General features: G+C 50.2%; 1 protein-coding gene across 23 annotated transcripts in view; it reads right to left on the bottom strand.

Annotated features, from left to right (window-relative positions):
• TACC2 (transforming acidic coiled-coil containing protein 2) overlaps nt 1-14,292 on the bottom strand; it is a 254,931-nt gene that overhangs the window by 48,771 nt on the left and 191,868 nt on the right. For all 23 annotated transcript variants that reach the window (XM_074383022.1, XM_074383003.1, XM_074383020.1 and 20 more), the window contains one exon: nt 5,619-5,755. In XM_074383022.1, coding sequence (XP_074239123.1) covers nt 5,619-5,755 — 137 coding nt within the window. The remainder of the gene's footprint in view (nt 1-5,618; nt 5,756-14,292) is intronic.

Raw genomic sequence — 14,292 nt, 5'->3', positions numbered from 1 at the left:
GGCACGTGCCACCACGCCCAGATAATTTTTGTATCTTTAGTGGAGACGGGGTTTCACCATGTTGGCCAAGATGGTCTTGATCTCCTAACTTCATGATCCGTCCACCTTGACCTCCCCAAGCGTTGGGATTACAGATGTGAGCCACCGTACCCTGCCTAAGTGCTTTCTTTAAAAGCTAAAGAAGACAGCACAAAGGTAGACCACTGACATGATGTCAGATTCAAAAGATGTCGGTTTCAGAGTCCAGAGTCAGATAAAAAGCGGTGGAGACCTTGGCTCTGCCACTCCTCAGCTCGCTGTCTCTGGCCAAAGTTCCTTAACCTTGCTGTGCCTCGACGTCACTGTCTCTAGTATCTCCCCCACAGTGTTTCCATTGTTCTATTACATCACCAAACATTGTCCATAACAGGGAAGAGCTATGGGGCCTGGTTATACCCCTGTCTTCCCAGGAGAATAATGGCTGAGCCACTGGGGTCTGTGGGAGCCTCCGATAGCCCATTCATGGCCCACTGTGCCTGTGTGGACGTGGAGTGCAGTCCAGCCCCTCCGGCGAGGTCATTACAGGAAGTGAACATGCGTCCAGAGGGTTGGGGCCCTGCCAGGTTGTTGGTGTCTCCATCCAAGGGGCACAGGACACACGAGGTCACCATCCCCCATGTGAACAGCCACTGCAGGCGGGTGAGGTCAACATCCTCTCACTTCTCACCTGGCTATTCAGCCCCCAAACTCTCCACTGTCCCCTCAGCCTGGGATGAACGGGTCTCGGATCTGTGGCTGTGAACCCATATACCCCTGGCTCAATGGCCAGGGGCCCCTGGGTGCAGTGCCAACCTCTGCCTGGGCTGCATCAGAATCCCCAGTGATCTCATCTGTTCCCTGGACCACATGAAACACTCATATCATGAAGAGGGAGCAGCCGGCCAAAAAGGGTCCAAGTATCTGTGGCAACCAGACCCAGGCCTGAAAAGCCTCGGCCTTAGCTCGCTGTGTGCTCTGGTCTAAAGGTCCACACCTTTAGACCCAAAATCCCTATGTTGAAATCCTCATATAAGGTGATGGCATCAGGAGGTGGGGCCTTTGGGAGGTGATGAGCTCATGGGGACAGTGTCCTCATTAGTGGGATTACTGCCCTTACAAAAGAGGCCTGAGGAAGACTGTGTGTCCTTCCGCCATGCGAGGACACCGGGAGGAGGTGCTGCCTATGAACAGAAAGCAGACACCACCCTCCCTAGACACCACATCTGCCGGGGCCTTGATCTTGGACTTCCTAGCCTCCAGAACTGTGAGCAAGCAATACATTTCTGTTGTTAACAGGTGCCCAGCCCGTGCTTATGTTGTGACAGCCGCCTGGTCGGATCTAAGGCAGTGTGCCGTCATCAGCTGTCATGGAGCATTCTGTGCAGTTGAGGAAGGAGAGTCTGTAAGCACCTGGCCCAGGGCATAGCAGGTGCCAGGAAAACGCAGCCACGGCCCCCAGCTCTTCACATGCCATGGTAACACCCAATTCTATGTCCCTGCCCCAGGCTTGGAAGGGCCTTGGCTGGGTTCTGGGCTGCCCCACCCTATGACAGGAAGTCTCCTGTGGCTTCAGGGAACACCCACACATGGGCTGCTCAGAGATGAAGGCAGGTGACAGCATGTACAACGACCAGCAGCAGACCCAGGGAGAATGGAAGCCACTGGGTGCTCTGAAGCCAGGCTGGGCACTGAGCTCCATTCCAAGTCAATGTGAGGAGAGCCATCTACTACCAGCCACTTGGAGCACAGTCAGTGCCTGGTGAGGTCACTGGCGCTAGGATCTGGTGGCTGTGAACCCGTATACCCCTAGCTCGATGGCTCGGGCCCCCAAGTGCAGTGCCACAATCAGTGCTTGGCAGGACCATGTCCCGGAGAGAGAGGAAAGGTGTAGGCACGCAGGGCATAAGGAGGCTCCCGTCACCTCCGAGGCCCCAGCATGGGCCTTTCCCTGGGCTTGGCAGTCTTCTCGCAAGAACGAGTAAAGAAGCTGCATTCCCCAACGTTCATCAACGTCCCTGAAGGGCAGGTGTGCACTGTTCGAAGGGACCTGCCTCGGCTCTCCTGCCATGTCACCCCCACTGACTATCCACTGACTTGCAATCCTTTGCCCCGTCCTCTGCCCCGGGGGCATGGCCCAGGCTGCAGCTCTCAGGACAGTCTGGCAGGACTGCCCCAGCACACATCTGAGCAATGGCAGGTTCAGCAACGACTTTCACTCAATACCTACTAAGTGCCTGCCCCAGGCTAGGCACACAAAGGCACCAGCTCACTGCACCTTCGTGGAGAGCAGTCTGGCTCCAAATGGAAGGGAGCTGGGCTTGGAGGTGGAGAGACCTGGGTTCTGACACCAGAGCCCCTCGTGGGCTGCAAGACGGTGCACGAGGTCCGTAACCTCCACGTGCCACTGGGAATCAGGGGAAGACATCCACTGTACAGAAATGCTGTGTGCATGTGGCCAATCCTCCCTCACCTGTGTGGGAGATGAAACACTCAGAGGACCTAGCACAGCCCTGACAAGGCAAATGCTTGATTGGGAGCCATTATTTAATTACATGACGTGCATTTATGACCCTCAGTGGTCGGTTTTGAGTTCTAGTAACACAGTCACTGTACCTCAGCTAAGCATTCTGTTCACACGACCATGGGAGGCCAGAGCAGGAAGGATCTGAAGGGACGCACAGGTCACCCTCTTCATTTTACAGATAAGGAAACTGCGCTCAGATGAGCGGAGTCCTGGCCCGCCCCAGCTGGCGGCAGGTGCAAGTCTGCCCCATCCTCTGTCTCGGGAGTGTGGTCCAAGCTACAGCTCTCAGGACAGGCTGGCAGAGCTGCTCCGGCCCACATCTTCCATCCCGGAGGGCACAGACACGCTGGTAGGACCCAATGTAGGGCAAGTGAGTGCTTTATAAAATGTAGGTTGGCAGGACGAAAAACCACATCTTTATTCACAGCCAAAGGTCTTGTCTTTACTTCATGTGGTTCCCGCAGCACCTTTTGCTACATCCCAGGCACTGTGCAGGGGAAAGTGAACAATAGATTTCCCCCGGGTGCCCTTCTTTCCTGTGGTTCTCAGAACGAATCTTTCTTCTCCGACAGCCACCTATGCCAGCAAGCACAGCTGCCTTCCTGCGCCTCTGTAATGCCCCATGCTGGTCTGCAGAATGGATGAGGGGACCCTCCATCTGGGAGGTGGTTTTCTACCGGGGCAGCAAATCAAACAGATCTTTGTACAGCCCAAGCTAGGGGGGCTTTCAGCAGACACAGTTCCAACCATAAGTCTCCTCAGTGTACAACCCTTACACAGCTAAGCTCGCTGCCGTTTTCAAAGGAGGAGACACATAAAGTCCCCGTTCAAACACTCCAATGGGTGTAATCAAAGGTTCTGAGGGGCTGTGACTCCGCAGCAATTAACTTTCCAGCCCCTTCCCTTGGGGTGGGGGTTATCTCTTAATCCTCAATAATGCTCATTCTTTTAGTAACTGCCATCTAACAGAGAGGTGGGTATTGTGCATGTTTGTTTTTAAGAATGGAAATTATTCTTTGCTTTGCTGAAAGGAAGTTAGGCAGAAGGAAGAAGGGCCGTACCAAAGAAAAGAACAGAGTGGCATCCTGTTCTCCAGGAGCTGGCAGGACACTGGGAATCCCAGGAGACATGCCTGTGGCCAGAAATGGCTTTCTCTGCACACTCCTTGGCATCTGGGGATGGAACATGCCCTGTAATATGCCATGATTCTCTTCTAAACTGTTTTCTTTTCTTTTTTCTTTTTTTTGAGATGGAGTCTCCCTCTGTCGCCCAGGCTGGAGTGCAGTGGCGTGATCTCGGCTCACGACAACCTCCGCCTTCCAGGTTCAATTGATTCTCCTGCCTCAGCCTCTCGAGTAGCTAGGACTACAGGTGTGTGCCACCACACCCAGCTAATGTTTGTGTTTTTAGTAGAGAAGGAGTTTCACTATGTTGGCCAGGCTGGTCTTGAACTCCTGACCTCGTGATCTGCCTGCCTTGCCCGCCCAAGTGCTGGGATTACAGGCGTGAGCCATCGCGCCTGGCCAAGAATACTTTATTCTTATTCACACATTTGACCTAGAGATTACAATGTATTTGTCATTCAGCCACTTTCCATTAAAAATTATGGGTGACTTTTTAAAAATATTACGGGAAATACAGTTATATATGCTTTATCATACAAAATAAAGGCAGAGATGCAAATAACTTTCTGAGAACTACAGACAGAGCTCCTGGCTCTTCTCTACCTTCAAATCAAAGAAATACCAGTCACTATCCTCCCGGAGCCTGGTGTCTACACTGGTCAGCCGAATCCAGACACTGCTGCAGGCTGATGAGCTGTCACAGATGGGGGGACACGGGAGCAGTTTTTGTCGAACTCCAGCAAAGGCGTCAGCTCTCATGAACACTGTCCTGCCCCCTTGCCCCAGCACAGGAACTTACTGGTTTAGGAACAATGCCCCAGGAGTGTACATCCTTTCCAAAACAATGGGCTGCTCGAACCCAGGGCGGATAAAAAGAATTTCCCCCCCACCCCCGCATTTCTTTCTAAAACCAGCATCAAGGTCAAAATGTTATTTTATCGTACAGTTTACCTGGCTCCCAGCCAGGGCAAGAGCACAGTGAAGGAGCCCAGCCCCATCCTTGGCTCCTTCTTAGGTACCGGTTGCCCTCAGGAGGAAGGGCCAGGAGAAGGGGACCAGGGGGTCCCTGGCGGTGGCTGCTCCCAGGTATCCACTGTGTGGTCTAGAAAGGGTCTGGCCCTGCAGAATCATCACATGGGAGGGCTGTGGGCCAAGAAAGGCCCACAGTGGGGTCCTCTAAGGTGTGGGGCCCAGAGCTGTCCAGGTCTAAGGACAATGCCACCCGGCCCCCTGGCCAGCCTGTGGGGCCCTCTCTGGTAGGCCCCATCTCTCCAGGTGCCTATTCATCTTCCATGTGAGAGGTGGTTGGCTGTGCTGGTGTAACTGTGGGAGGCGCAGAATGCCCCCCAGGGGTGGCGTAGGGAGGGGATCTGTTCCACCTGTCCACTAATGACCCGCCTAAAAGGAACATCAAGGTGTTTTCACTCACACGAAGGGAGAAGAGACGTGGGAAAGTAATAAGAAATCAGGTGACATGAGATTAATGGGGAATAAACAAACCACCATGGTCTGCTGTGAATGTCTACCGCTCTATCCTCACCCCTTACTACCTTCCTTCCCTAAGCCTGGTGCTGGGAATACACATGTAGATTACAGGGCTGTCCAGAAGGAACGCTCTTACAAGAGCAAGGGGCCAAGAGCAAGGGGCCAAGACCCGGAATCCAAGACTGTGCTGTGAGCTTCCAAGACCCACTGCCCTCCTCCGAACCCAATCTCCCCAGAGGCCGCCCCTCAAATACTGCAAAGCAAATGCCGAATAATCCAAAGTATCTCTTTATCCTACGTTTTCAAGAAAACTACAAAAGCCACATCAAGTACAACTCAAAGCGAAGAGGCCAACTCAGTCCCCCGGGGTGCGTGCTCGCCTGCAGCCTGCACCAGAGGAACTGCCACTAATCTCCCCTGGGGCTCACGGCCACACGGCTCTCCGGGGCCTCCCTGCCCTTGGTTACCTGGTTCTTCCTGGGGTGGCTGTGCGCTGACTTCGGGTTCTGGGATGACTTCGGGGGGCGGCGGGGGTGGAGCAGGTGGAGCTTTGACAGGGGTCGTTGACTCCGGGGTCTCAAATGCCTCTTCAGAATCAGAACTCCTGAGGAGAGAGAGGGAGAAACAGCACAGGTTAGACAGGAGCCCAGGGCCAGCTCTGCTAAGCAAGCATGGCCTTCGGACCCAGAGCCAGTGGTAGGTTCCAGCTCACTGCTCAATCAAACTGTGCAGGGACAGATGAGAGGAAAGTAATTTTCTCAGTTGTGATTCCCAAGGGTGAATCTTATCAGTGGCTCTGACTGCGCACAAATGATGTATTCTTTGAACTCAGCTCTACTGGAAATACACGCTTCTTGCCTCAGTGGCAAATACACACAGGGCAGATTCTGGATGAACTTCCACACTTGCTCGTTATCGGGTGTGGATTCAAAGAGAGAGAGAGGCATTTGCATGTTCAATGCCATGGTGCCAACTCACCCACAGGATGCCACCCCATCATCCTCTCCACTGCCTTGCCTCCTCAGCACTCTCATAACTTGTGAGTATAGACTTATTCTAGTAGTGTTGACTGTCTTTCTCTTCTACTGAGATCAAAAGACAGGAGGGCAGCCGGCCTTGTTTATCACAGTATCCCCGAGCCTACAGCAGAGGGCCGGGAATGAACATCTGGTGAGTGGGTGAATGGAGTGAAGCCAGCCGGCCAGGCAGAGGGTGCATCAGACCGACACAAAGCACAGCCACCAACCCCGACACAATGAAAAAAAATGGCCCTCGCTGGTCTGCAGGAAAGTCTGTTCTCAAGGAAGGCTCTTCATCCAGAAAACTGGACCGAAAATCCATCTGGAGAAACTCTGCCCGCTAACAAGGAGAAGCAACTGGCCAAGCCTTGGCCCGCGCTGAAGAAGAACCAGCAGGCCAGGCACGGTGGCTCACGCCTCTGATCCCAGCGCTTTGGGGGACTGAGGTGGGAGGGGCGCTTGATGTCAGGTGTTTGAGACCAGCCTGGGCAACACAGTGAGGCCCTATTTCTATAAACTAAAAATAAAAATATTAGCCAGGCTTGGTGGCACGTGCCTATGTCTCAGTTAATAGGGAGGGTGAGGCAGGAGGATCACTTGAGCCCAGAAGTTTGAGGCTGCAGCGAGCTATGACTGTGCTAATACACCCCAGTATGGGTGATAGAGAAAGACCCTGTCTCTTAAAAAAAATTAAAAAGAGGCCGGGCGCGGTGGCTCAAGCCTGTAATCCCAGCACTTTGGGAGGCCGAGGCGGGTGGATCACAAGGTCGAGAGATCGAGACCATCCTGGTCAACATGGTGAAACCCCGTCTCTACTAAAAATACAAAAAAATTAGCTGGGCATGGTGGCACGTGCCTGTAATCCCAGCTACTCAGGAGGCTGAGGCAGGAGAATTGCCTGAACCCAGGAGGCGGAGGTTGCGGTGAGCCGAGATCGCGCTATTGCACTCCAGCCTGGGTAACAAGAGCGAAACTCCGTCTCAAAAAAAAAAAAAAAAAAAAAAAAAAATTTTAAGCCAGAAAGAATAAGGCTCCCCCCAGTACCAAGCCAGCTCCACCTACGCTCAAGATGCCAAGGGCCTGCGGTCCCGAGCCCAGCCTTGCCTCAAAGGACAGCTAGCACCCGGCAGCAGCAGCAGCTGGGCTGAGTCCTTTTCGGAAGGGTTAAACAGATCAAAATACTGATTTAGTCATTTGCAACGAGGGGGTTAATTATCAAGAGGGTGGACACTTAGGGTGGCTGATTGGCACAAATGATCCCAGCAAGCACATCTGGTGAAGACATGACATCAGGGTGACCTGGCAGGTGAGTAGGGACGGTATGTGCACCAAGCTGCACCGGCGTCAGCAAGCCACGCCACCCAACGCTGTTGAGATGTTCACATTGGTGAGCTTCCACAAGGACCAAAGGACCAGGGACCCCCAGGAGAGGTCACCATCTTCTAAAGTCCACCAGCCAGCTGGCAGAGAGCACCAGGAACCAAACCAATCCCTCCACTATCCGCTGGGACTAGAGGAAAGAGCAATTTGGTGAGTTCCCTTCAGAAAGTCTGTATCAATGCTTTTACAACTAGTTTGTTAGTGAGTTACTTCATCAGCGCCAAAGACCCCCTTGTCCCCCTCCACCCCCGCAAGGACCTTAGCTCCTCCAACCAGTCACAAAGCCTCCAGGGAACCAGAGTTTAAAAGAAACATCATCGCTGCTTTTGATGGGGTCCAATGAGCCGAAGCCAGTCTACTATTAAATTTCATGAGGAAATAATTCATGCAAACACAGCAGAAGATACTGACTTCTTACAAACACTCATGAATATCAAAGGGCTTAGCTTTTGTCTGTGGGGAGAATGTAAGATCCACACTTGCACCACAACAGATCGAGGTACCTGAAGCATCTGTTCATCCGTGTGGAAAACGAAAGGAGGTCACGCAACTGAGCCACAAAGAAGAATGAGAGTTCGGATCAGCCTGGCGGCCTGACACAGGGCCCCGGGTTACAGCCCTGAGAACCAGCTTCCTCACCAGGCCCCGAGCACTGCACCATTATGAGCAACACGGACACGATACAGAGTTAACTTGCCTTTTTCCAGAGCCTCCCTGGTGCGGCAGACTGGAGTCCCCACTGCTGGTCACCGCTGTCCACATCCACCGAGCCCATTCCACTGGGGACCACGTCTGCCAGGAGGCATAGGCCATTTCCGCTGAAAAACAGCCTCTGTCGCCCAAATTCTCACCTCTAATTCCCCTGCTGGTATCTCTTGGATCTAAATTTTCAATGTTACCAAAAAAGTTCGCTGCACCACCAGCCACAGATGCCGTGAGCTTCTCCCGCGTCCAGAGGCCCCGAGGCTGCCCCACTCACGCAGAGATTCGGGGAAAGCCTGAGGGCTCATCTGTCCCATGGCTCCTGCATTCCTGGGCACTGGCGACGTCAGGCTCTGAAGCACAAAAGGCCCTGCTCTTTCTCAACAGCACAAGCAAGCAACAGGGAGGGCCGGATGCCCTTCGGTTCTAGCTGCTGAATTCCAATGAGGTCTCCGCTGCAGCAGCTGCCCAGCCTGCGCACCTGCCAGGAGGGACCGCCGCTCACTATCACCCTGTGTGGAAGGCAGAGCATGGAGTGACCAGGGCACACCAAGCCCCTTTGTGGTCCCTTGCCTGTTCACTGTGAACGATTTCTGCATCAAAACACCAGGGGCCACATGGACCACGAGGATGGCATTCCCTTCCGGTGCTGCCTGCCTTGTTTTCCTATCTCTGAACCCTCTCTTGGGAGCAGAGAGCAAGTTAATTAGAGGAGGTGGATGGCAGCTTTTTTAATTAGCTCTTTTTTCCCTATTCAGTTTCCCAGGGGCTCAAATGCATTTCTAAGAGCAAGGATTTCGACAGCCCACCCCCAACGAGTCAGTACATGAAAATAAAGCAGCACTTTGGGGTCCCAGTGTATAAACGCAATTCTCACCAGCTCTGATTTTTTTTTTCCTCCTAGAAAAAAACCCAAGTATAAGAAATTATTCTGTTAAGCCTTCACACATTTTAAAAATGAAAGAAAATAAATTTGCTGCAAAAAATGTAGCAGAAAGTGAAATGTCATTACAATCTGCTGAAATCTCCACATTATAGGAAAATAGATTTATCAGGATATGCACATACTATGTCCACCACAGAAGAAAATATGCAAATGCAATAAAATATCTCTAGTTCTACAGTGTAAACCAACCTTGTCCACAGCCCCTAGGCTGCATGCGGCCAAGACATCTTTGAATGAGGCCCAACACAAATTCGTGAACTTTCTTAAGACACTATGAGATTTTGTTGTGATTTCTTTCTTTCTTTTTCTTTTTTTAGGTCATCAATTATCATTAGTGTTAGTGTATTTTATGTGTGGCCCAAGACAGTTCTTCTTCCAATGTGGCCCAGGGAAGCCAAAAGATTGGACACCCCTGAACTGTCACACTTTAATTATCAGATAATGATAACTACCATTTGTTGAATATACTGTTATGTGTCAGGCACAAAAGTAGGCCCATCGTACACACATCTGAATTCTTCAGAAATGTCCTGCCTAGCCAGGTATGGTGGTGCGCACTTGTAATCCCAGCTACATGGGAGGCTGACTCGGGAGGATCCCTTTGGTCCAGGAGTTAAGAGACTGCAGCAAGCTATGATCACACAACTATATTCCAGCCTGAAGGGCAGAGCAAGACCTTGACTCTTAAAAAAAAGATCCCGGCTGCCAGAGAGCAGACCCATTTTACAGATGAGACAATTCAGCATTAGAGGGCCAAATTCCTTTGCCAGAGGCCGTATGGTTACCAAATGATGGAAGCGAACTCTCAAATCCAGAACTGCCTGCCTCTAAAATCTGTGCCCTTTTCACTACATCTGTGGCTTCCAAATATTTTTAGCAAGTTCAATTTACAATATGTTTGTATTATAAGGTCTATCGTGGAGAGCAACTGAGTTGTTTGGAGGAACCTGAAAACCTGACTCTGGGGGCTGGAGCCATGAAGGGCAGCCGAATACCTGTTGATCTCTCCCCTGGCTGCACATCACTGGAAAGAGTCCTGAGATGCACCCATGAGTAATTACAAACAGCCCCTGATTTTTTTTTTTTATACTTTAAGTTCTGGGGTACATGTGCAGAACGTGCAGGTTTGTTACATAGGTATACACGCGCCATGGTGCTTGGCTGCATCCATCCCCCATCATCTACATTATTTCTCCCAATGTTATCCCTCCCCAATCCCCTGACCCCCTGCTGTCCCTCCCCTAGTCCCCCACTCCCCAAAAGGCCCCAGTGTGTTATATTATCCTCCCTGTGTCCATGTGTTCTCATTGCTCAATTCCCATGAGTGAGAACATGTGGTGTTTGGTTTTCTGTTCTTGTGTCAGTTTGCTGAAAATGATGGTTTCCAGCTTCATCCATGTCCCTGCAAAGGACATAAACTCACCTTTTTTTTTATGACTGCATAGTATTCCATGGTGTATATGTGCCACATTTTCTTTATCCAGTCTACCACTGATGGGCATTTGGGTTGGGTCCAAGTCTTTGCTATTGTGAACAGTGCTACGATAAACATACGTGTGCATGTGTCTTTGTAGCAGAATGATTCATAATCCTTTGGGTAAATACCCAGTAATGGGATTGCTGGGGCAAATGATATTTATATTTCTAGATCCTTGAGGAATCGCCACGCAGCCCCTGATTTTTAACGGCCTGTCCTGTGATCGTGGAATATTTTTGAATAAGGCAGAAAGGGCAGGAGGGTCTACCAGCTATACAAACTGGATGAATGTATCAGTACAAGGCAATCAATGTGTTGATGATATCCAATAGCACACAGTGCAGTGTGCACAAACAAGAAGGGAAGAGAGAAACATGCGACCCCAATGTGGACAGACAGCTGCCACTAGAGCAGGGCCCTGCCGAGCTTCTCCACTGTGAACTAGCATGGCTTAAAAACATTGAAGTACTTTCTTGGTCTCAAAGTCCCACAGAGAAACCTCTGCTCCACACAGTACTGACCTAAGCAGCTCCACAGTTGACACTGTGTCAAAGAAGGGCATGGAAACTGGCCCCAAAGCAAGAGGCAGGTAGCTGGAAAATGCAGATCCCAACGGCCTATTTCCCTGTATTGGTGATTTGGTTTAAATATGTTCAGGTTTTTATTTCTATGAACTACAACAACAAATGAGTTTAAGATCGGCATCCACACACATATATAATATACACATACACACATACAGACACACATGTGTGAACATGTGAATGTATCTCTAACTAAAACATAAGCATTTTTTAATAAAGAGGTACTATAGATGTAGTTTCCAGTATATCATTAAATGGTTACATTTGCTCAAGTTTTACTGGAGATAATTCAAAGCCTTGGAATAATAAATTGCAAAGGCCATAACATCTTTTGGAGGAAAATTTACACATCATATCCTATTCCAATATACTTACCCCAGCTAAGGCCCAGAGAGCTGAAGTGGCTTGCCCAAGGTAACCAGCCCATGCTTGACAGCTGGAAATTCCACAGAACTGGGCCTACCTTCATTAAGCACTCCCTCTAAACAAGAGCCTTTGCTCTAAACACAACACCCATCCTGGAAATGTAAAGTTTACAGGGGTTGCGTGTGGTGGCTCATGCCTGTAGTCCCAGTACTTTGGAAGGCTGAGGCAAGTGGATTTCCTGAGGTTGGGAGTTCGAGACCAGCCTGACCAACATGGAGAAACCCCATCTCTACTAAAAATAGAAAAAGTGAGCCAGGTGTGGTAGCACATGCCTGTAATCCCAGCTACTCAGGAGGCTGACGTAAGAGAATTGCTTGAACCCAGGAGGTGGAGGTTGCAGTGAGTTGAGATCACACCACTGCGCTCTAGCCTGGGCAACAAGAGCAAAACTCAGTCTCAAAAAAAAAAAAAAAAAAATCTATAGTTTATATAACATTTGAATGTTACCCGATTATCAAGAAATAATTCCTTCTTGAGCACTGCTTAAGGGAAAGAGGAGACTTCCATACTCGAATCTAGGTCAATTCCTTAGAATTCCAGTTTGCAGTTCTGAACATGAAAGGGATCCAGGAGCTGGAGGGAGGGTCTTAGGACCACCCCTCAGAGTGAAAGGACACAGCTCAGGCCAAAGACGGGGGCTTCCTTCTTCTGAGCCCCCATCCGCCTCCTACCTCTTTTTCCCTTGAAGATCAAGCCCAGGTAAAAGCAACAGCTCAGGACAAAAGCCCTGCTTGGGGAAAACCAGCCAGCATTGTCCAGGCTGAAAGACCAGCTGCCATCCCTGAAGAGAGAGAGAGACCTTCCAGAGACAAAACTGAGCCCGCAGCGACAGATCAGACAGTCTCATTCATCTCTTCATCTCATGTAAGAGTTTGATGAATCTGTGAGTAAGTGCGTATTTTTGAAACGGCTGCATGCTAGATTCTATTCAACAAAATATTCCACTGAATGAGACCTTCAGATAGTCTTGCCAATAAAGGCTTCCCCCCTCCCCAGTCTATGCACACACACACACACACACCTCTCTGGCATAAAATGGTACGATCAGAATGGTCATATTTTAAGGGCTGACAAAATGGTCTTTTACTTTAATTCATCTGTCCTGCATAGAGAAAAGGAATTGCTCCTTGATATCATTATCTAGGTAAATAAGAACATGATTTCAACACAAGCAGATGCCGAGACCCAGTGGATGGTCAGGTGACTAAGAAGCAGCCAGCCAGGTGCTGCCTTCCATGAACGAACAAAGAGCTAGCTCTGGCGAGCCAGGCTGCTAGAATTTTCCAGGCTGACACCTATGGCTACCTCAAGAAAAATCAAAGCAGATGGCAACACATTTACCCCGAGATTCCCAGCAGGTCCTACTTTCAGAATCAAGTAGCTATCACTTTGTGGCTATGTTGTGACATTTCCAGGGTACCCAGGACACTAGCCATCACCGTTCTAACTGTTGCTAGGTTATAGCAGCGGCATGACCAAGAGGAAACAGCATCGCAGACTAAGGAGTCCCATGGCTGGGCAATGGCCAGGTATTAATCGAATACAGCTGACAAGAAACAGGAACCCACTTCTAGAGTTAAACTAACCATGGTTAGGAGCCACGACTTACGCCTGTAATCCCAGCACTTTGGGAGGCCGGACAGATCATCTGAAGTCAGGAGTTCGAGACCAGCCTGGCCAACATAGTGAAACCCCATCTCTACTAAAAACAAAATTACAAAATACAAAAATCCCAGCTACTTGGGAGGCTGAGGCAAGGCTGAACCTGGGAGGTAGACGTCGCAGTGACCCAAGATCATACCACTGCACTCCAGCCTGGATGCTAGAGTGAGACTCTGTCTCAAAATATTTTTTTTCTTAATAAATAAATAAAATAAAGCAGAATAGGATTTCCTGAAAACCCAAGGAAGCTAAGGAGCCACATCTGAAGAGACAGAAATAAGGGCACTTCAGCCCTGCCAGTATTTTCTGGCTCTCAGCTCACGGTTTAAGTTCCAGGGAGGGAGCATCAACTTGGCTTCTCTTGGGTCTCTTGGCTGGAAGAGGGCAGGAAACTTAATAAACGAGCAACCTGCTGAGACTCAATGGAATGGGGACACAGACTTCCCCAAAAGGCAGTCAGCAGGTGGGATGGAGGGCAGGCAACCCACAGACAGCCAGAGACCACAACAGGCTCCGTCTCAGCTCCCCGGACGAGCGCGTGACCTTAGGCAAATCACCTGACCTCCCAGGCCCAGGGACTGTCACATAATTAGGGATATACATGACTGTATGGATACTGCCTCCCCATCATTATTGCAGCTCTGACTCTGCCCTTGGCCTCCAAGCCTTAGAAATTTGGGGAAACGGGACAGTCACAACAGCTCATACCTATAATCCCAACGCTCTGAGAGGACGAGGCAGGGAGGATCACCTGAGATCAGGAGTTCCAGATCAGCCTGGCCAAGATGGCGAAATTAGCCGGATATGGTGGTGTGCATTTGTAATTCCAGATACTGAGGAGGCTGAGGCATGAGAATCCCTTGAACCTGGGAGGCTGAGGTTGCAGTGAGCCAAGGTTGTGCCACTGCACTCCAGCCTACTGTCTCAAAAATAATAATAATAAAT

Source organism: Saimiri boliviensis, chromosome 12, assembly GCF_048565385.1.
Source record: "Saimiri boliviensis isolate mSaiBol1 chromosome 12, mSaiBol1.pri, whole genome shotgun sequence".
NCBI classification, from domain to species: Eukaryota; Metazoa; Chordata; class Mammalia; order Primates; family Cebidae; genus Saimiri; species Saimiri boliviensis.
Note: the sequence above shows the minus strand (reverse complement) of the source record. Positions and strands in the feature narration are given on the sequence as shown.